A 16,935-nucleotide genomic window follows, 5' to 3' on the forward strand; every position below is an offset into this window, starting at 1 on the left:
GAGAGAGAGAGAAGAGAGAGAGGGGGAGAGAACAAGGACATTTTGAGTCTCTGGTATCCATATCACCAAGGCCAACCCCATCCCTGACTCTCCAGGAACTGAACCAGTAAATTCCAGTTTAAGCCAGACTGAGTTATGTTTCCTTAAAAACAAAAGATGCTTGAATTCTGGAATATCACCATTCTCTTTCATGACTTACACTGGCCCATCATCTGGACCCCTAATAATTTATTAACCATTTAGTCCCTTATGTACACTTTGACTCTCCCCAAATTCCCCAGTTATCAGTGATGCTGCGCGCTTGCTTACCCCTTCCCACATAGGTGCAATTATATCATTAGGGGCAATTTCTAGATGTGAACTTGTACGTGAAAGTGTACTTCACTGCCCTGAACCCCCACCCCTGTCTTTGGCCGAGTCGTGGGCCCTCCCACAGAGAGGATAGCTTCCCTCTATCCTTCTGTCCTACAGGTTCGCAGTAAGTCTTGTGGCCAAACCCTGATGAGGAGTGACAGGTATGATGGAAATCAGGAACCTGTAGGTTTGGAGAGCCCGTGGGCTTCTGGAGACCAGCTCGCCTCTTGGGCCTTATAGGTAAGACCCTCAGCAGCCCCAGATGTAGGGATGCCCCACCTACCAGACAGAGGCTATCTACAGTTCTGAGTCATGAGATAAAATGAGAAATCAGAGAAAATTATGAAGTGGGGGGACTTCAGAGATGATTCATCACAGGCACTCACCCTGCCCACCACCTACCATGTCCCACCCAGTCTAGCTGGCTTAACCATGTGTCCCATGAAGGCTGGGATTTTTGTCTGTCATGTGCCAGCGCCAAAAACAGCACATGGCACATAGTAGGTTTTCAGTAAACACCAACTGAGTGAATGGACAAATGGATGGATGGATGAGTGGATGGATGGATGGATGGGTGGGTGGATGGATGAAGTACTCTCTGCAGCCGAAAAGGGTTCAAGGGTTCAGCCCTTACCCACTCTAAGTCTCCTACTTCTCCAGGTCTAAGTTACCTTACGTGTAAAATGAGGTCATTGTATTAGACCACCTCTAAGCTCCTTCTAGATCTCTTTCCTTAGAGCCATCAGTGTCAAGGTGAAGAATTCTGAGCTTTGGGGCAAACAGAGAGTGTCAATCATGTAGTTTTGCTACGATTCAATTCAAGTGCTGGACCTTTTTATCTCTCCCCTGAGGGGGGGGGGGCAGGCCGCTGAGTTTCCTTCTAAATGTTTAAAATGATGCTTGAACAAATTCAGAGTGAGAGTGAAGTGAGCACAGGGCTTGAATCTGAGCTTTGCCTCTTCCTGGCTGTGTGACCTTGGGCAAGTGACTTAGTTTCCCATCTATAAAATAGGGATTGTAATACACTTCATTGGGTTGTGGAAAGGATTAAGTGAGATGTGCACTTAGCACAACACCTGGCAGGTAGTGCACACTCCATAAATGCTTGTGGTGATTGTTTGGGGACTTCCCAGACCCCACGGTTGGGGACTGTTGTGTCTTGTCCCATAACCAATTATGGACCTCCACCTCGTGTACATGAAGGAAGCAGAGACTCTGACCTCAGCCCAGAAAGAACTAGAGGAAGAGCCCTTTAAGGGGAGCCCTTCCCATCTTCATCCTTTTTCCTACCTCAAATTCAGGTATAACGGCTGGAGATCAGGCAGCCACTTTGGACCATGAGGAGACCTTAAGGACAGAAGTGGTAAGTTAGAAGGAGCCTGGATCCCTGATTACCTAGCTTCCATGAGGGCAGTCCTATATTACCTACCTCAGGCTTCTTTCTCGTAGGAGATAAATATACCTCTAATTTCTTTAAGCCATTGTTATTCGGGTTTTCTTTTCCATGTAAGCAAACTTAATCTTTTTTTTTCTTAGCAAGTTTTTTTTTTTCATTTTATTTATTTATTTATTTATTTTTGGCTGTGTTGGGTCTGTTGCAGCGCGCAGACTTTCTCTAGTTGCGTTGAGCGGGGGCTACTCTTCGTTGTGGTGCGTGGGTTTCTCGTTGTGGTGGCTTCTCTTGTTGAGGAGCACGGGCTCTAGGCGTGTGGGCTTCAGTAGTTGTGGCACGTGGGCTCAGTAGTTGTGGCTCACAGGCTTAGTCGCTCCACAGCGTGTGGGATCTTCCCGGACTAGGGCTCGACCCCGTGTCCCCTGCATTGGCAGGCGGATCCTTAACCACTGCGCCACCAAGGAAGCCCAAGCAAACTTAATCTTATCTGTCCCCATTTTGCAGATGACAAAAAACAAGGCTCAGCGGGTAGAAGTTCACACAACTGGCAGATAGATGCTGAGTCAGGATTTGAATCCAGGTCTCCGTAGCTCCCCTACCGCTGACTCTACCAAACCCTTTGCCACCCACAGTGAGAGTACCCTCCCTCCCAGGCTACCTGCATACAAGCTGTTAGACATGATCGGGGCTGTAGGGGAAGAGCGAAGGAAGGTATAATCACCGAAGGCTTCACAGAGGAGGTGGTATTTGAGTTGAGCCTTAGAGAAAGAGATAGTAATAATACTGAACCATTCAACCAGTCCTTCAGACAAAAAGGGAAGTCCCAGATGCCAAACTGTGGCCCTGGGCAAGGGATACCTACTGGGCCTGGCTGTAGCATTAGAACATGGGTCAGCGGTCCCCAAAGCCATGCCCAGTTTCAGTGATTCACCAGGAAGATTCACAGAACTCGGCATATAGTCTTACCTGCAGCTGTGCTCTATTACAGCAAAAGGATACAAAGCAAAATCAGTGAAAGCACATGGAGTGACGTCCAGAGGAAACCAGGCACGAGCTTTCAAGCATCCTCTCCCAGTGGAGTCACACAGGACGCGCTTCATTCCTCCAGCAAAAACCTGTGAAAACACATGAGAGGTGTTGTTAACCAGGGAAGCTCAGTAGAGATTCCGCTCCCCAGGTTTTTACTGGGAGCTGCTCGCGTAGGCACCCTCTGCCTAGCACATACCCAAATCCCAGAGCCCCGGGAGGAAACGGGTGTTCAGCACAAACCACACCGTTTGCACAAACAGTTTGGGTCACTCTTACCAGGGAACAGCAGGAACCCTCCTGAAATCCAAGTTCCCAGATGCCAGCTGGGGGCCAAAATGCAAGTTGGCCTTTTATATATATGTATACATGGGGGTTTTTTAAATCGAAGTATTGTTGTTTCACAGTGTGTGTTAGCTTCTGGTGTACAGCAAAGTGATTCGGATATAGATATAGATATATACTTTTTCAGATTTCAGATTCTTTTCCATTATAGGCTATTACAAGATATTGAACATAGTTCCTGGGCTGTACTGTAGGACCTTGTTGTTTGTCTCTTTTATATACAGTAGTGTGTATCTGCTAATCCCAAACTCCTAATTTATCCCTCTCCCTCCACCCTTTCCCCTTTGGTAAGCGTAAATTTGTTTTCTATGTTGGTGAGTCTGCTTCTGTTTTGTAAATGAGTTCATTTGCATCATTTTTTTTTTTGGTTCCACCTATAAGAGATATCATATGATTCTTTCTTTGTCTGACTCCACTTAGTATGATAATGTCTAGGTCTATCCGTGTTATTTCATTTCTTTTTTTATGGCTGAGTACTATTCTATTGTGTGTGCGTGTGCATGTGCGTGTGTATCACATCTTCTTTATCCATTCATCTGTCGATGGACACTTAGGTTGCTTCCCTGTCTTGACTATTGTATATAGTGCAAGCAGTCCTTTTAAAGAACAACGGTCTCAGACCCACTGTTAACACTTTTCTGCACAGGGAATGACAACTTTCTCTCCATTTCTCTTTTTGAAGTGACCCAGGAAATGGGTTTTTTTGTGCTTGAGGCCCTGATGTGTTGAGAAAATTCTAGTTCACCATGAAGAGAATTTCAACAAGTTTCCTAGGAAATAACCTTGAGCTAGGCAAGAACTGGCCGGCAGGGGGTGCTGGCGTGGGGGCAGGTTTGACGAGCCTGAGAGCTCTAGACCAGCAGTGAGTAGGCCCAGCTGCTGTCCTCAGCTGGCTACTCACTCAAGTTCCAACTTGGTCAAGCGTGTCCCCGACAGGAGCCTCAGTTTTCTCTTCTCCATGTGTCTCCATCCTCAGCAGGCCATCCGGGGCAGCCGGGCCACAAGGTTTCTTAAGGCCTCACCTCGAAAGTCATGTAACATTACTTCTGTCACATTCTAGTGGTCGAAGAAAGACACAGCCCAGTCCAGATTCAGGGGGAAGAGAAATAGACGCCACCCCTTGATGGAAGAGTGGCAGCGTCGCAGTGCAAAGGGGTGTGGAGACCGGAGGTGGTGGAGATCGTAGCCAACTTTTGCATCAACTGCACCGTCTCCCCTGTGTGCCCTTCATTCATTCATTCATTCATCCATTCATTCATTGCATGCCTGAACACCCCCTAGGTTCTCAGCATTTACCAGACATGGGACACAGAGGTGACCTTGTCCTCATGGGGCCACGAGACTGGTGGGGAAACAGATGAATAAACCGATATGTGCCACAAAGTTACAAGGAATGAGCATTTACTTTATAGATCTTCCTTTACACCACACCTTTCTCCATAAAGTATGGAATCAGCCTGCCAAAAAAAGGCACAAGCAATAAAACTATGAATTTTAACCCCCAAAGAAAATTTAAACCAAAAGGGTAAAGAAGATAGTGTTTATTGAATAGCCAAGCATCTTACACCCATTATCTCCCTCCATCTTTTCTATAACCCTGAGGTTGAGGATTATTATTCCCCTTTTGTAGTTAAGAAAACTGAGGCTCATGGCAGATAAGTGACTCACCCAAGTTCACACAGGTCCTGAGTGGCAGAGCTGAATCACACTGCTGAGTCTGGCCTTACAGTCTATATGCTACAGCAGAACAGCTGTAAAAGAGCTTCAGATTTGACTGAGCTTCCTAGCAGCCTGGGGGAAAAGGGAAACTGAACATAATGCCCAACTGATCACTAGACAGGAAAAAGCCAGGCATTTCATAGAGGGGAAGCAAAGCCCTTCCTAGCACTCAGTTAATTTTTCTTTGCTCAAGGGAGAGTTGATGAAAGAGAGCTTGTGGGGTGGAATTGATGGGGCTCAGCTTGGACAGTCCAAGTTGAATGATCCTTAAGCTTATATGCAGGGAGGTTCTGTCCTCCAGTAATCATCTTCCTCTGGGGTGTGTGTGTGTGTGTGTGTGTGTGTGTGTGTGTATCTGTGTGTGTGTGTTTTTCTCTGGGTCACCATCTTTCTCTTTTTATCCCTCTCTGGCTCTTTTGCCTCTGTCCCTCCCTTGCCCACACCCAAAATGCAAAGAGTCCCTGCTACTTAAAACTCTGCTGGTTTTTAGGAAGTGCTGCTACATCAAGAGACTATGCACCAGACCCCAGCAGGACAGGACTTCCTCCCCACGCTGTGCTGGGCGGGGCAAACGGGAAGGGGCCTGTTGTAGCTGAGATGACGCATCCCTGCCTGAGCAGCCCGAGCTGCAGCTGGGTCAGTGGGCCACAGGAGCACAGGCCACCTTTCCCCGGGGGCTTCAGAATGGACTTGTGCCACCCAGGTAAGCACCTGGGCCGACCTGTCAGTTTCCTGTTCTGTAGAATGGGGATAATAGTGCCTGCCTCACAGGAATTGGTGTGTAAATAGATGTAACACAGATGGGACACGCAGGAGCAGGCAACGGATATTTATGAGCTTAGGCTAGGTGCCAAGCTGTGTCGCATATGCTGGGAGTCCCGTGAACAAAGCAGCCATGGCCCCTGCCCTCATGAGCTTACGCTCTAGAGGGTGAGACAGACAGTAAATATATGAATGTACGATGTCAGGTGGTGACAAGCAGGACGAAGACCAGTAGAGTGAGATAAGGAAGACGGGTGGCTGGCAGTCCTCAGGAGGAGACACCGTGTGAGCAGAGACTTGTAGGAGGGAAGGGAGTGATCCATGTGGGTTTCTGGGGAAAGAATATTCCAGGCAAAGGAACAGCCAGTGCAAAGGCCCTGAGGTGGGACTGAGAAAGGTTGTTTGTGTTGAAGATGATGATGTCTGTCAGCATGATAACTGTCTGGGTGGCACAAGGGCCCTGCAGCCCGTTTGGCCTCTGGTGGGTGACAGTGGCCTTTGGGGAGACTGAGGGCACCACTTTTGCCAGTGGAGCACAGCAGGGGAGGAGCAGAAGAGGACCATGGCTGAGACCTTACCTGGTAAGCAGGAGAGGAGGCTGTCAGTTGGTACAAGAAGAGGACAGGACTGTGTTGTGTTGTGTTTCTGTGAGGCCGAGAGGAGAGCGGCCAAGTCTCTGCGCCCTGCATCTCAGAATGTTCCAGCATGGCCTGGAACTCCAGAAGACAAGGGTTGCCAGGAGCTGTCCAGTTCCCCAGGTCCAGATGACGTGAAGCCTGTTAGCAACAGACCCTTTTCTTCAAACAAAGCCTAAAACAAAGCAGCCTGAGCCCTCTCACTTGAGGCGAGGGCCTCCCCTCGCCCCAAGTGTTCTGGGGAGCACAGAGAACCACTGATCCATTTCAACAGCCCCCATTTACAGCTGGAACAAAGGAGGCCAGGAGAGGGACAGTCTTGCTGAGGCAGGACGACTCCCCACCTCCAAGCTCCCTGTCCAGTGCTCTCTCCCCGAACCCCATGCTTCTCCTGGGGGCTTTTGGGGGCAGGTGGCTCACGGACTGTACGGCTCAATGAACACATCTTAGGGGCAATTAGGGACGCAAGAGGAGACACAAGAGGAGACCCAGGAGGAGCAGTGCCTGGCTCAAGGTCACTCAGCAGATGCGAGGGTGACAAGAAACAGTGAAGTAATCCTCCCCCACGCTGCCTGTCTTTCCACCATTACTCTTGGGGTTTTCATGGACAGAAGTCCTTAGGATGGGTGTCCCCATAATGCAAAGAGGAAACTGAGGCTCACAGAGGTGAACTGGAGGAGAGGACGGAATTGCCCAAAGTCGGGCAGCCAATAAGTGGCAGAATAAGGACAAGATCTGAGAGGAGCGAGAGCCCCAGTTTAGCCTGGGCTGTCAGGGGGGGGAGGGGCGAGGCCTCCCAGGGAGGCAAAGAGGTGAGTCACTGCTTTGCTTCAGGCTGGTCCTGGGACGACAGGGATTGAATGGAGTCACTGCAGGCAGTCTCTCGGGAGATGTGAGGACTCCACTGATCAGCTCATCTACTCATTCATTCATTCATTCAATAAGCAGTCCTCTGGTGTGCAGGTCCTGGGCTGTGCACTGCTACAGACAGCAATGACCCAGCCACAAGCCCAGCGCTGAGGGAGCTGCTGGCTCGGGAATGGGGGAGGAGGAGAAAACCCTATAGGACAGTGACCCAGGGCAGATGTGCAAATGGGCACAGACCTGCAGCCTGGGAGGGAGCAACTCTCTCTATCCGGGGCAAGGGAGACCTGGGAAGACTTCCTGGAGGAAGTGGAGGGAGGGAAGGTCATTTCTCTGCTACCCAGACTGGGTCTTACTCGGAGCTCCTTCACAGCCTGGTGACTTTCCCTCTCCGAGCTCCGATTTGTCATCTCTAAGTGGGCACCATCATCCTGGCCTCACCCCGGGGAAGTGGGGAAAGAACAAGGATTTGGAGTCGGCCCAACCTGGCTCAGATCTCAGCTGTGCACCAACCTGCCAGTGGTCATGAAGGGCCTCTTCCTTCTGTGGGTTTCAGTTTCCCTGCTCATACAATGGGCAGGATGGTGGCAAAGGGGCTGCCTGCCCTCCTCCAGCTGTGGGTGTCTGACACCCAGAAGCAGGTCCCCTCCCCCTAGGTCTGCTGGAAAGCTGAGAGGTCCAGGCAACAGAGCCCCAATGTGACCAAAGACAGCCGTGGGGCTGGTGCAGCAAGACTGCAGATTAAAAATAGAGGCAGATGGGTTGGGGGAGGAAGCCACACGATTTGATGCACCTGCAGGCCTTCTGGGGCTGGGGCGGGGTGCAGCTCTGTTAGCCGCCGCCCATCTCAGACCCCCTCGCACCCAGACTCTGAGGGGCCTCCGCCTTCAGGACCCCAGGATCGCACCCTCCTCCTGCCCTGGAAAGGGGAAGCGGGGCCAGCTGTCCTGAAAGCCGGGCTGTGAGCAGATTTCTAAAAATATGATGGGAAAGAGGAAGGACAAAGGGGAAGTAGAGAGGAGCTGGGGAGATGGCCAGGGCGGCACCTGGGCACACTCAGCTGGCCTGGGCACGGGGTGAGGAGGGCAGCCCAGCCGCGGGGTGTATGGGTCGGTGTCCAAGGGCGGCCTTCACGAGGTGTGGGAAGCACAGCCCAGTGAGGAGTAAACAGAGCTCATGGTGGTGGTGGCTGTTACCATCATCTTAATACCTTTGTGGTTTTTATCATTACTGTCACTATTACTATCATTAACATGCATCTCCCGTGAGCTGCACCAGTGCCTGAAACTCCATCATCACTAGGCTTGGAATCAGTAGTGACCCCCCTCAGGCTGTGTCCTTGTCACCCTCCCTGAACCTCAGTGTCGTCAGCTCTGAAATGGAGAGAAATCCGCACTTTTAAACAAATAGGTGAAGGTTTGGAACGCCCCCACACACACACCACGGGACGAGTGCCACGGGCTCAGGGCTGTCAGCACTGTTTCAGGGTTCAGATGCACTAGGCCAGCTGCCACCTGTTGGGGTCAGGACCTGACAGAAGGGGACAGTGGACTCAGAGGGTTCAGGAATGTGCCTGTCAAACCACGAAAAGAGCTGCATGAAGAAAAGGCAAATAATCCCTCTCTACCCTCACGCCAACCTACTGTCCCAGGAAAAAGAAAAAAGCACTTTCCCCAGCTCTACCATGGTGGCCTTGTTGGTTTTTTGTTTCGTTTTGCTTTGTTTTGTTTTTTTGGCTGTGTTGGGTCTTCGTTTCTGTGCGAGAGCTTTTTCTAGTTGCGGCGAGCGGGGGCCACTCTTCATCGCGGTACGCGGGCCTCTCACTATCACGGCCTCTCTTGTTGCGGAGCACAGGCTCCAGACGCACAGGCTCAGTAGTTGCGGCTCACGGGCCCAGTTGCTCCGCGGCATGTGGGATCCTCCCGGACCAGGGCTCGAACTCGTGTCCCCTGTATTGGCAGGCAGATTCCCAACCACTGCGCCACCTGGGAAGCCCTTGGCCTTGTTTTATTTCTTACCCAAACAGAGAAAGGGGCTCAGACTGTAGACATCATCCAGCATCTCATCTTCATTCTCCTTGATGGTCAGCCATGGTCAACATTTCTGTGTCAGAATATCCAAGCTTAGCGTCTTGATGAGGTTTTGATGATTTGCGCAGAGATACCTGGCTTCTGAAGATCGATGTGAGGGTTGTGGCCTTGGAGCCCCCAGATGAGTGTAAATCACAACTCTGCCACCTTCCAGCTGTGTCCCCTTGGGCAGGTCACTTAACCTCTCTGAGCTTTGGGTGCCTCATCTATAGAATGAGATTTAGAAATACCTTCCTCCAGAGCTGTGGTCAGGATCAAACAAGATCATGGATGGCAAGAGCCTGGAGCCCCCAGGGCCTGAAACACAGTAGGTGCTCAACCAGCATGCCTTTCCTTAGCCAACAGCTTGGCTTGTTTAGGGAGCAAGATCCCAGAACTGCTGCGGGGATGGGAAGGAGGTGAGGGAGGGGGTGTTGCCCGGACAGAGCACAGGAGGGCCCCTGAGAGGAGATGGAGACAATGAGTAGGAGCCACTAGGCAGAGTGGAGAAGGAAGGGCATTCCAGACACGGGGGAACAGCATGTGCAAAGGCCCGTGGAGGGAGAGAGCGCACTGGAACACATGAAGGGCAGCCAAGAGGCCTCAAGCCTGGGGCAGGGGCGGGCCCAATGTGAGATGAGGGTGGGGCACCAGCAGGATTTGGGAGCTTTATCCCCAGGACAATGGGAGGCCATGGGAGGGGCGGAGTGGAGGCAGAGAGACTTCGGGAGGCCCTCAGTCATCCAGACAGCGGAGTCCAGGGCTGGGGGGAGGGGGGAGGCCATGGAAACAGAAAGAAGATGGACACAAGGATGAGAGAGGGGGTGCATGTCAGGTGCCTCCTGGGGTTCTGGCTGGGGTCTCTGGGGGACCATTCCCAGAGCTTGAGAACTCAGGAAGAAGGCCAGGTTGATGGGAAATTCTAGGAGTTCCGTTTCAGTCACAGTGACAAATGAGCTTGTTGGTCAGGACACAGGGGGATGGAAGGGTCTGAAGCTCGGGGAAGGGGTTGGAGCTGAGGGTATGTGTGTGATTCCTTGGCCCAGAAGGGGAGAGGGGGATTAATGAGACCCCACGGGGAGAGAGGAGAAGTCGGCCTGGGACCCAGCCATGGGATCCACATTGGGGATTATCAATAGAAACATGGAATTCCCACCCAGCTTCTCTCCAACAAGCAGCCTGTCTGGAATCCATGCGGCCTCCAGCAGCAGGTGTGCCCTGGGCCAGAAACAGGCCTTCAGGACACAAGCCCGTGCCAACAGGAAAACAACGAAAAGCAAACAAACAAAACACAGAAGTCTGATCTTTCACCCCAAAGTCAACTAGAGGTGATTGGGTTTTTCCACCGTGGAACTCAGCCTCCCCTCACTCCTGACAGAGGAGTTCCGGGTCTCGGCCTCTAACGCTGCCTCCCTTGCTACGGCCCTGCTCCTGCCTCCGTGAGGATGGCCCCTCACTCCTTCTGTCCCTGCATGTCCCCAAAGGCACGCAGAAGCCACCTCTCCTGGGATGGAGGCTTAGGTGTTGGCAAACTAATGTTTTGATCCCAGCACCACCACTTCTTGGCTATGTGACCCAGGGCAAGTCACCTCACCTCTCTGACCCTCAGTGTCTTAAACTGAGAAAGATCCACTTGAAAGAGTTGTGAGGATTAAGTGACATAATTTACATGGAGCTGCTGGCATGGAGTAGGCATGTTTGAATTTAGAGGTTGATGAGACTCTTGCTTTGTCCCCTGGTGTAAGTGCCACCTCCCCTCACCCCCCAGGAAACCAGGATCTCGAGGCCTCATAGTTGCAGGGACAGACAGGAAAACTCCCAAGTGGGTCACTAGAAGGATGGCACCACTCCTATGCCTTCCTTGTTCCTGAATCCCAGATTACCTCTTGGAGAAAGAGCACCATCTAATGGTCATTGATTTAGCGTGTACAGTACGTCCTGGAGGATGATTCTCCATCCAAGCAGTATATCGTCTCCAAGCTGACACCTCAGCAGCACCTTCCATAGGCTTCTCCATCGTTCCATCAGGCCAGCATCCTCTGGTGGTGAAATGTGTAAGAGCACCATTGGATCCCATGGCCACATGCTCCTCCCACACCCCCTTTACTGTAAAGAGGGTTGTCCTTTAGACTAATGTGATGTGTTGCAGTGTTCTGGGTCAGCAGATCAAGCCCTTGGAGAGTGGTGCTGGCCAAGACTCTGTGGGCAGGAAAGGCCACCATATCCAGAACAAGGGATCCATGTAATCGGTTTGCCACCAAGTTGCTGTTTGGTCTTCTCAAGAAACAATGGGTCTCTGTTGCTGGCAGGTCTGATGTTCAGCAGTGGTGGTAGCGCGGAGAGCCTGGGTGAGTGGGTCCACCCAGAGCCTCCACAGAGGCCACATTCGTTCGTGTACCGTTGTACCAGCACTGGGCTAGCCAGTCAGAGGCTGGCTGATGTCAGCTGGCGGAGTCATTCTATCTGCCTGGTGATGTAGCGCCTCTCCTGTGGTGGCTGCTTCCTGGGGAACATTAGTGTGCTTGACAAAAATCTTCATACTCTGTGCCCACTCCCATAGGGCCACCCACTTGACTCTTCCCCGGACCTCTCTGTTCCCAAACTTCCTTCTTTCCTTCCTTCTGACCGAGAAGTCAAGGCATCTTCTGCTGCCCATGAATGCACGTATATTCTCATTTCATGCCGCTTCTCTTTCCACATGAAATAGATGACCAGGTGCCCCACCCAAAGCTCTGCTCAGCTGGGAGGACTTCTCACCACTCTCTTTGTGGAGCACCTCGAGCAGGTCTGTAGTTCAATAGCTGTCCAGTTTTACTTGTACACAGACACTGAGCCACCCATCCTGGAGCCAAGTTCAGGCATTTTTCTCCTTTGTCATGAGGTCACAAGGGACCCGTCCATAAAGACATAGTATGAGCTGAGGGACTTGGTACAACAGAATGACAAGTGGATGACATGGGGGTCTGGGTCACCTGTCCCTGGGGCTTCCTGGAGCCTTCCGTCTCTGCTCACACCTGTTCCTGGGTGAACCACTTACAAAGGATTGCTGTTGGGCTCACTTGACTTTATGACTTGGTGGGTCAGACCCATCTTGGCTGCTTCACAGGGGAATCATTACCATTTACACTTGCCACAGTGTTGCAGGAGCCTTCCTTCCGGGGACCTGGCCTCTCCTTCAGTCAGTAGGGCCTGGAATCTAAAACCTGCTCAGGTCCACAAACCAGGCAAGGGCTCTTGGCTTTTCATGTAGTGACTGCCCTTTGGGAAGGGCATATCCTTGGGCAAGGCAGCTCCATTTGGGCTGAGGTAAGTTCCTGAGGAGGGACTCAGCTGTGAGTCATCAGGAGGCTACACACACACACACACACACACACACACACACACACACACACACACACACACACACACAGCAGCTGAGGGAGTGGGTGCCTTGGTCCTGAGGGGGAGACCTGGGTGACACAACATGGCTCCCATTATACATGTGTTGTACCCTTACCGTATGTCAGATCTTCACTGAGTGTTTGACAAAATTCAGATTTTTTTAATCCTGACCACCACCGTCTAGGTTATGGTTCACGCTTCAGAGACAAGGACACTGTATAAGTTGAGTTTCAGGTGTGGCGGATGTAACAAAAAGACTCAGAATAACAGTGACTGAGACAGTCTCAAAACTTATTTCTCTCTCATTGAAAAGTCCAAGTGGGTAGCTGGGGGAGGTGAACGTGATGACTCTTCTCCACATGGTTGCCCAGGGCCCAGCCTCTTTCTAGCTTGCTGCTCTGCCACCTCAATACCCAGCTAACATCTCAAAGTCCAAGATGACTGCTCAGTCAACAAGAGGGGAAGTAGGGAAAGGGACGTCTTGATAGTCTCTGCTTTTATTTGGAAGAGATCATATCTGTCCTTGCAAAACCTTTAAGAAATGTGGCCAGGTGCTCCCAAAGCTAGGACCTGAGAGTCGAGAGGATTTGGACGGGCAGACAGGAAAAGGCATCACAGGGTGGAGGAGTTGTGGAGGCAAAGGTGGAGAAGTAAGACTGAGAGTTAGACCATTTGGGGGCAGTGACGAGCAGGCAGGCTCTTGTTGAGAATGGTGGGGAATACGGCTGGCTGGATGAGGACTTTTCCCCCTATGGAATAAGGATTCCATGGAGATTTTGACCAGGAGAGTGTTATGGATGGGACAGGAAGGTGGGGGGGGCGGGTAGAGGTAGCTGACCCAGGTGGGGAAATGGTCATAGCATGTTGCCAGAACATTGGCACATCTGTGTCTCCTTTAATTCATTTCCAGGTGACGAGGAAAGAACTCAGACTTTGTTGTCATCCCAACCCAAGTCCTATCCTGGCTCAGCAACTTGTCCCTTTGGGACCCTGGCCAGGTCACCTCACTTCTCTGAGCCTGAGTGTCTGGGGCAGGCACTGTGAAATGTCCCCCCAAATTCAGTTTCCCCATCGTACATAGTAATGATATCAGGACCACCCTATTAAAGGCTCATTACCCAGCCTCCCTTGAAGGTAGCTGTAACCGTGTGACTACATCTGGCCAATGGGATGTGAGGCAAAATAATCACCACTTCCTGGTCATACAAACAAATGAATCAATGACAGATGCGTGATCCAGTGAAGAAGTAAAGTTGCATCAAAGGATGAATGCCTTTAGCAAGTGTTGCACTGAGCACTGGCTATGTGTCAGGCTCTTTCTAGGTGCTGAGGATACAGCAGTAAGCAAAATTGTTGAAGTGCCTATTCTCATGGGGCTCAGTAGAATGAGTAGAACACAAAAGATGCAAGTAAACAAGATGGCTTAGGGAGTCTGTACCCAGAGGGGCAGAAGAAACATAAAGCTGGTAGGAGGCGAGTGTGGGGAGGGACTGCTTTAGACAGGGCAGTCAGGGAAGGCCTCTTGGAGGAGGTGACATCTGAGCCAAGGTCTGGATGAAGAGGGCAAGCAAGTCATGGGTTTCTAGAAGGAAGAGGGCCATGGGGAAGCGAGAGCTAGCTGGGGTGGCTGGAGCCGAGTGACGGAGGGGAGGGCGGGGAACGAGCCAGGGACCACCAGTTCTTCTCTCTCCAGAGCCAGAGGAGCTGAGCAGCAGGGAGGCGGAGGAGCTGCAGCGGATCAAGTGGCACCGGAAGCAGCTTCTGGAGGACATCCAGGTGTGCTCACACTCACGCTCACAAATAAATACCCATGCTCTTGTCCAGCCACATGTTCGTGCTGACACGCCCTCAAACCACACATACCCACAAGCAAGCAGTCACACACGTTCGCACACCTCCTGACCCAGCCTGGGCCAAGAGCGGGGCCAGATTCCAGCCCACATGCAGCCTCATCCCCGGCCCCCAGGAGTGGGGAGAACAGAATTCCCAGGGGAGTCCCCACTCCTGGATTCAGCTGCCAGGGCTCAGAGAGAGCCAGGAGAGCAGGGGAGAGAAAGGGAACAATCAGTTCAGCACCTACTATGTGCAGAGCCCCACCTGCATGGCCTCAGTCTGGTCTCATCTCCAACCCCGACCTCAGATGCATCCCCCAAAAAATGTAGACCATTTGGTCAATATAACACCATTATCTTCCCAGCACTTGTCAGTTCACCAGTTTCTCAGACATTAGCTCATCTGATTCTCAGCAACCTTCTGAAACAGGCCCTGCTTCTGCTCCTGGAATGTGCCACCATGCTCGGTCCTGCCCCCGGGCCTTTGCACTCACAGTCCCCTCTGCCTGAGACTCTCCTAATCCCTCCTCATGGCTCCTTCTTCTCCTAGTTCATTCTCAGCCCAAATGCCTCTCCTTCTGGGAGAGCCCCCTCACCTCATCTCACCACCCTGTCCACTCTGGCTGTAGTTGGTGGGACCCCACTTTCCATCCCAACACGTGTACACACCTAAGATTCCAGAGAAAGACGAAGGCACAAGAGAACTCCCTCAGCAAGTATTTACCATGTGCCAGGCTCTTTCTAGACCATTACTCTGACCATTTTCTGCATGGTCATTTCATTTGCCCTATGATCCAAAGTCCAGTGGGGTGAGCTCCATGTAAGGAGAGCCTGGGTCTGCTTCCCACCACCATATCCTGAGTCCAATAGTCAGAGCATAGTAGGTACTCAGTTAATACTTACAAGTGAACCTTCATTTTATTTGTGGGGAAGCCACTCAGTGACTTGGCCAAGTTCACATGGACAGGAGCTGACTGGGCTCAGAAAGAGGCTCCAGGCCCCATGCTGCTCCTGGGTGCCAGGACAAACCCCTATTAGGACTACGCCCATCCCAAAGATCTTGAGGGAGGTGAGGGAAGGCTGGGTTGCCTTTGGGGGCCCTTGCTGCTGCCACTGAGTTCGGGGGTCTCCTCTGTCACTGGGCACCTCCCGCCGGGTCAAGATGGAAAACGCTTGGGGGGTGTCAGGGAAAGCACAGGCTTGGAGTCAGATGTTGGACATGTCCCTTCACCTCTCTGGGCCTCAGTGTCCTCTTCTGTAAATTTCACTGGAATTGCAAGGTCCCTGAGAAGAGGTCCTGTGCCATCTTGTACCCTGTTGACCCATAGTACCTGGCTCGTAGTGGCCACAGTCTAGGGAGCGGGACAGGGTAAATGGATGGATGGAGGGAAACCAGAGAGGAGCTGGGGCCTGATCATTGGGTGAGAGTTTGTACCTCCTGCCTGGGGAGGCAGTAGGGAGCCATGGCTGGAGTTTGAGCGGATGAAGGGCCGGCACCAAGCAGTGCTTCAGAAAGATGGCAGCTGGGTGGAGGAGGACTTGTCGGGAAGTTTTGGCTCAAGGGTAGGACACGTTTCAGCTGCAGAGCTGAGAGATGGGAAGACCAGAAATAGAGTGGGGGAAAGGCTAGGGACTGGGGACTCCCTCACCCCAAAAGAGGAGCCCCGGGAGAAGAACTAGGTATAAACAGAGGCAAGAAGTTTGGCTTGGCATTTTGAGGATACGAGGTATTTGGGAAAGGGATCCTCCAGGGGGAGGGTCCCTTAGTGGCAGCTCAATACAGAGGTGTGGGAATCAGGCCTGGAAGTGGGAATGGTTGTGGTTGGGGGGGGGGGGGTGGCTCGTGAAGCCCTTTCTGTCCCAGGCTCCGCCCCCTGACTCTACCTCCGCACCCCACAGAAGCTGAAGGACGAGATCGCAGATGTGTTTGCTCAAATCGACTGCTTCGAGACGGCAGAGGAGAGGTGAGGGGCCCGGCAGGGGACCCTGGGAAGCTGCCACAGTGGCTTCCTGAGGATGTCACGTGCCATGAGTGAGAGTGAATGAGCCCAGGCCCTGGTGAAAGCAGGGGTCGGACCCCCAGAGGGGAGGCATAGGGGGGTGAAATAGGAACAGGGCGGCCCTGACACTCCATCCCGTGGTCTGGTCTGGTCCTTGCCTCCAGCAACCCCTCTCTTCAGCAGCAGCCCCGTTCTCCCACCTCCTCCACCCAAAGTCTCTCCCAACTCACCCTGACCCAGCCCCTGACCAATCGCTGGCCAGGAGCATGCTGGGTTGGGCCAGGGAGAGGGGAATTTCAGCCCCAAGGATGAGGACAAGGCAGCCAGGGGCCTTGCGGGGACAGGAGCCTGGCCTGTGGCAAGGCCGAGGCTGGTCTACCTCACTCCACCCATAAGGTGTCATTACCCCATCCCTTCTATAGGAAGACTGCCCCTGGCTCTGTGACCTGTGGTTGGTCCTCCCCTCACTGGGCCTCAGTTTCCCCACTTGTACAGTGAGAAGGTTGGTACCTGCATAATCCCCTAGGGCCCCAGGGCACTGACCCCTCCATACGG

The 16,935-nt window shown here is 52.2% G+C and overlaps 1 protein-coding gene across 3 annotated transcripts in view; it reads left to right on the top strand.

Moving 5' to 3' along the window:
* Positions 1-5,338: 5,338 nt before the first annotated feature.
* Positions 5,339-16,935, top strand: part of CYTH4 (cytohesin 4) — a 30,507-nt gene continuing 18,910 nt past the window's right edge. The window contains exons 1-3 of one of the 3 annotated variants that reach the window (XM_059082303.2): positions 5,339-5,540; positions 14,242-14,324; positions 16,280-16,344. In XM_059082303.2, coding sequence (XP_058938286.2) covers positions 5,435-5,540; positions 14,242-14,324; positions 16,280-16,344 — 254 coding nt within the window. In that variant the 5' untranslated portion in view covers positions 5,339-5,434. The remainder of the gene's footprint in view (positions 5,541-14,241; positions 14,325-16,279; positions 16,345-16,935) is intronic. The other 2 variants (XM_067010159.1, XM_067010160.1) reach the window with 2 other exon arrangements.

Source organism: Kogia breviceps, chromosome 12, assembly GCF_026419965.1.
Source record: "Kogia breviceps isolate mKogBre1 chromosome 12, mKogBre1 haplotype 1, whole genome shotgun sequence".
In the NCBI taxonomy this organism is placed as follows: domain Eukaryota; kingdom Metazoa; phylum Chordata; class Mammalia; order Artiodactyla; family Physeteridae; genus Kogia; species Kogia breviceps.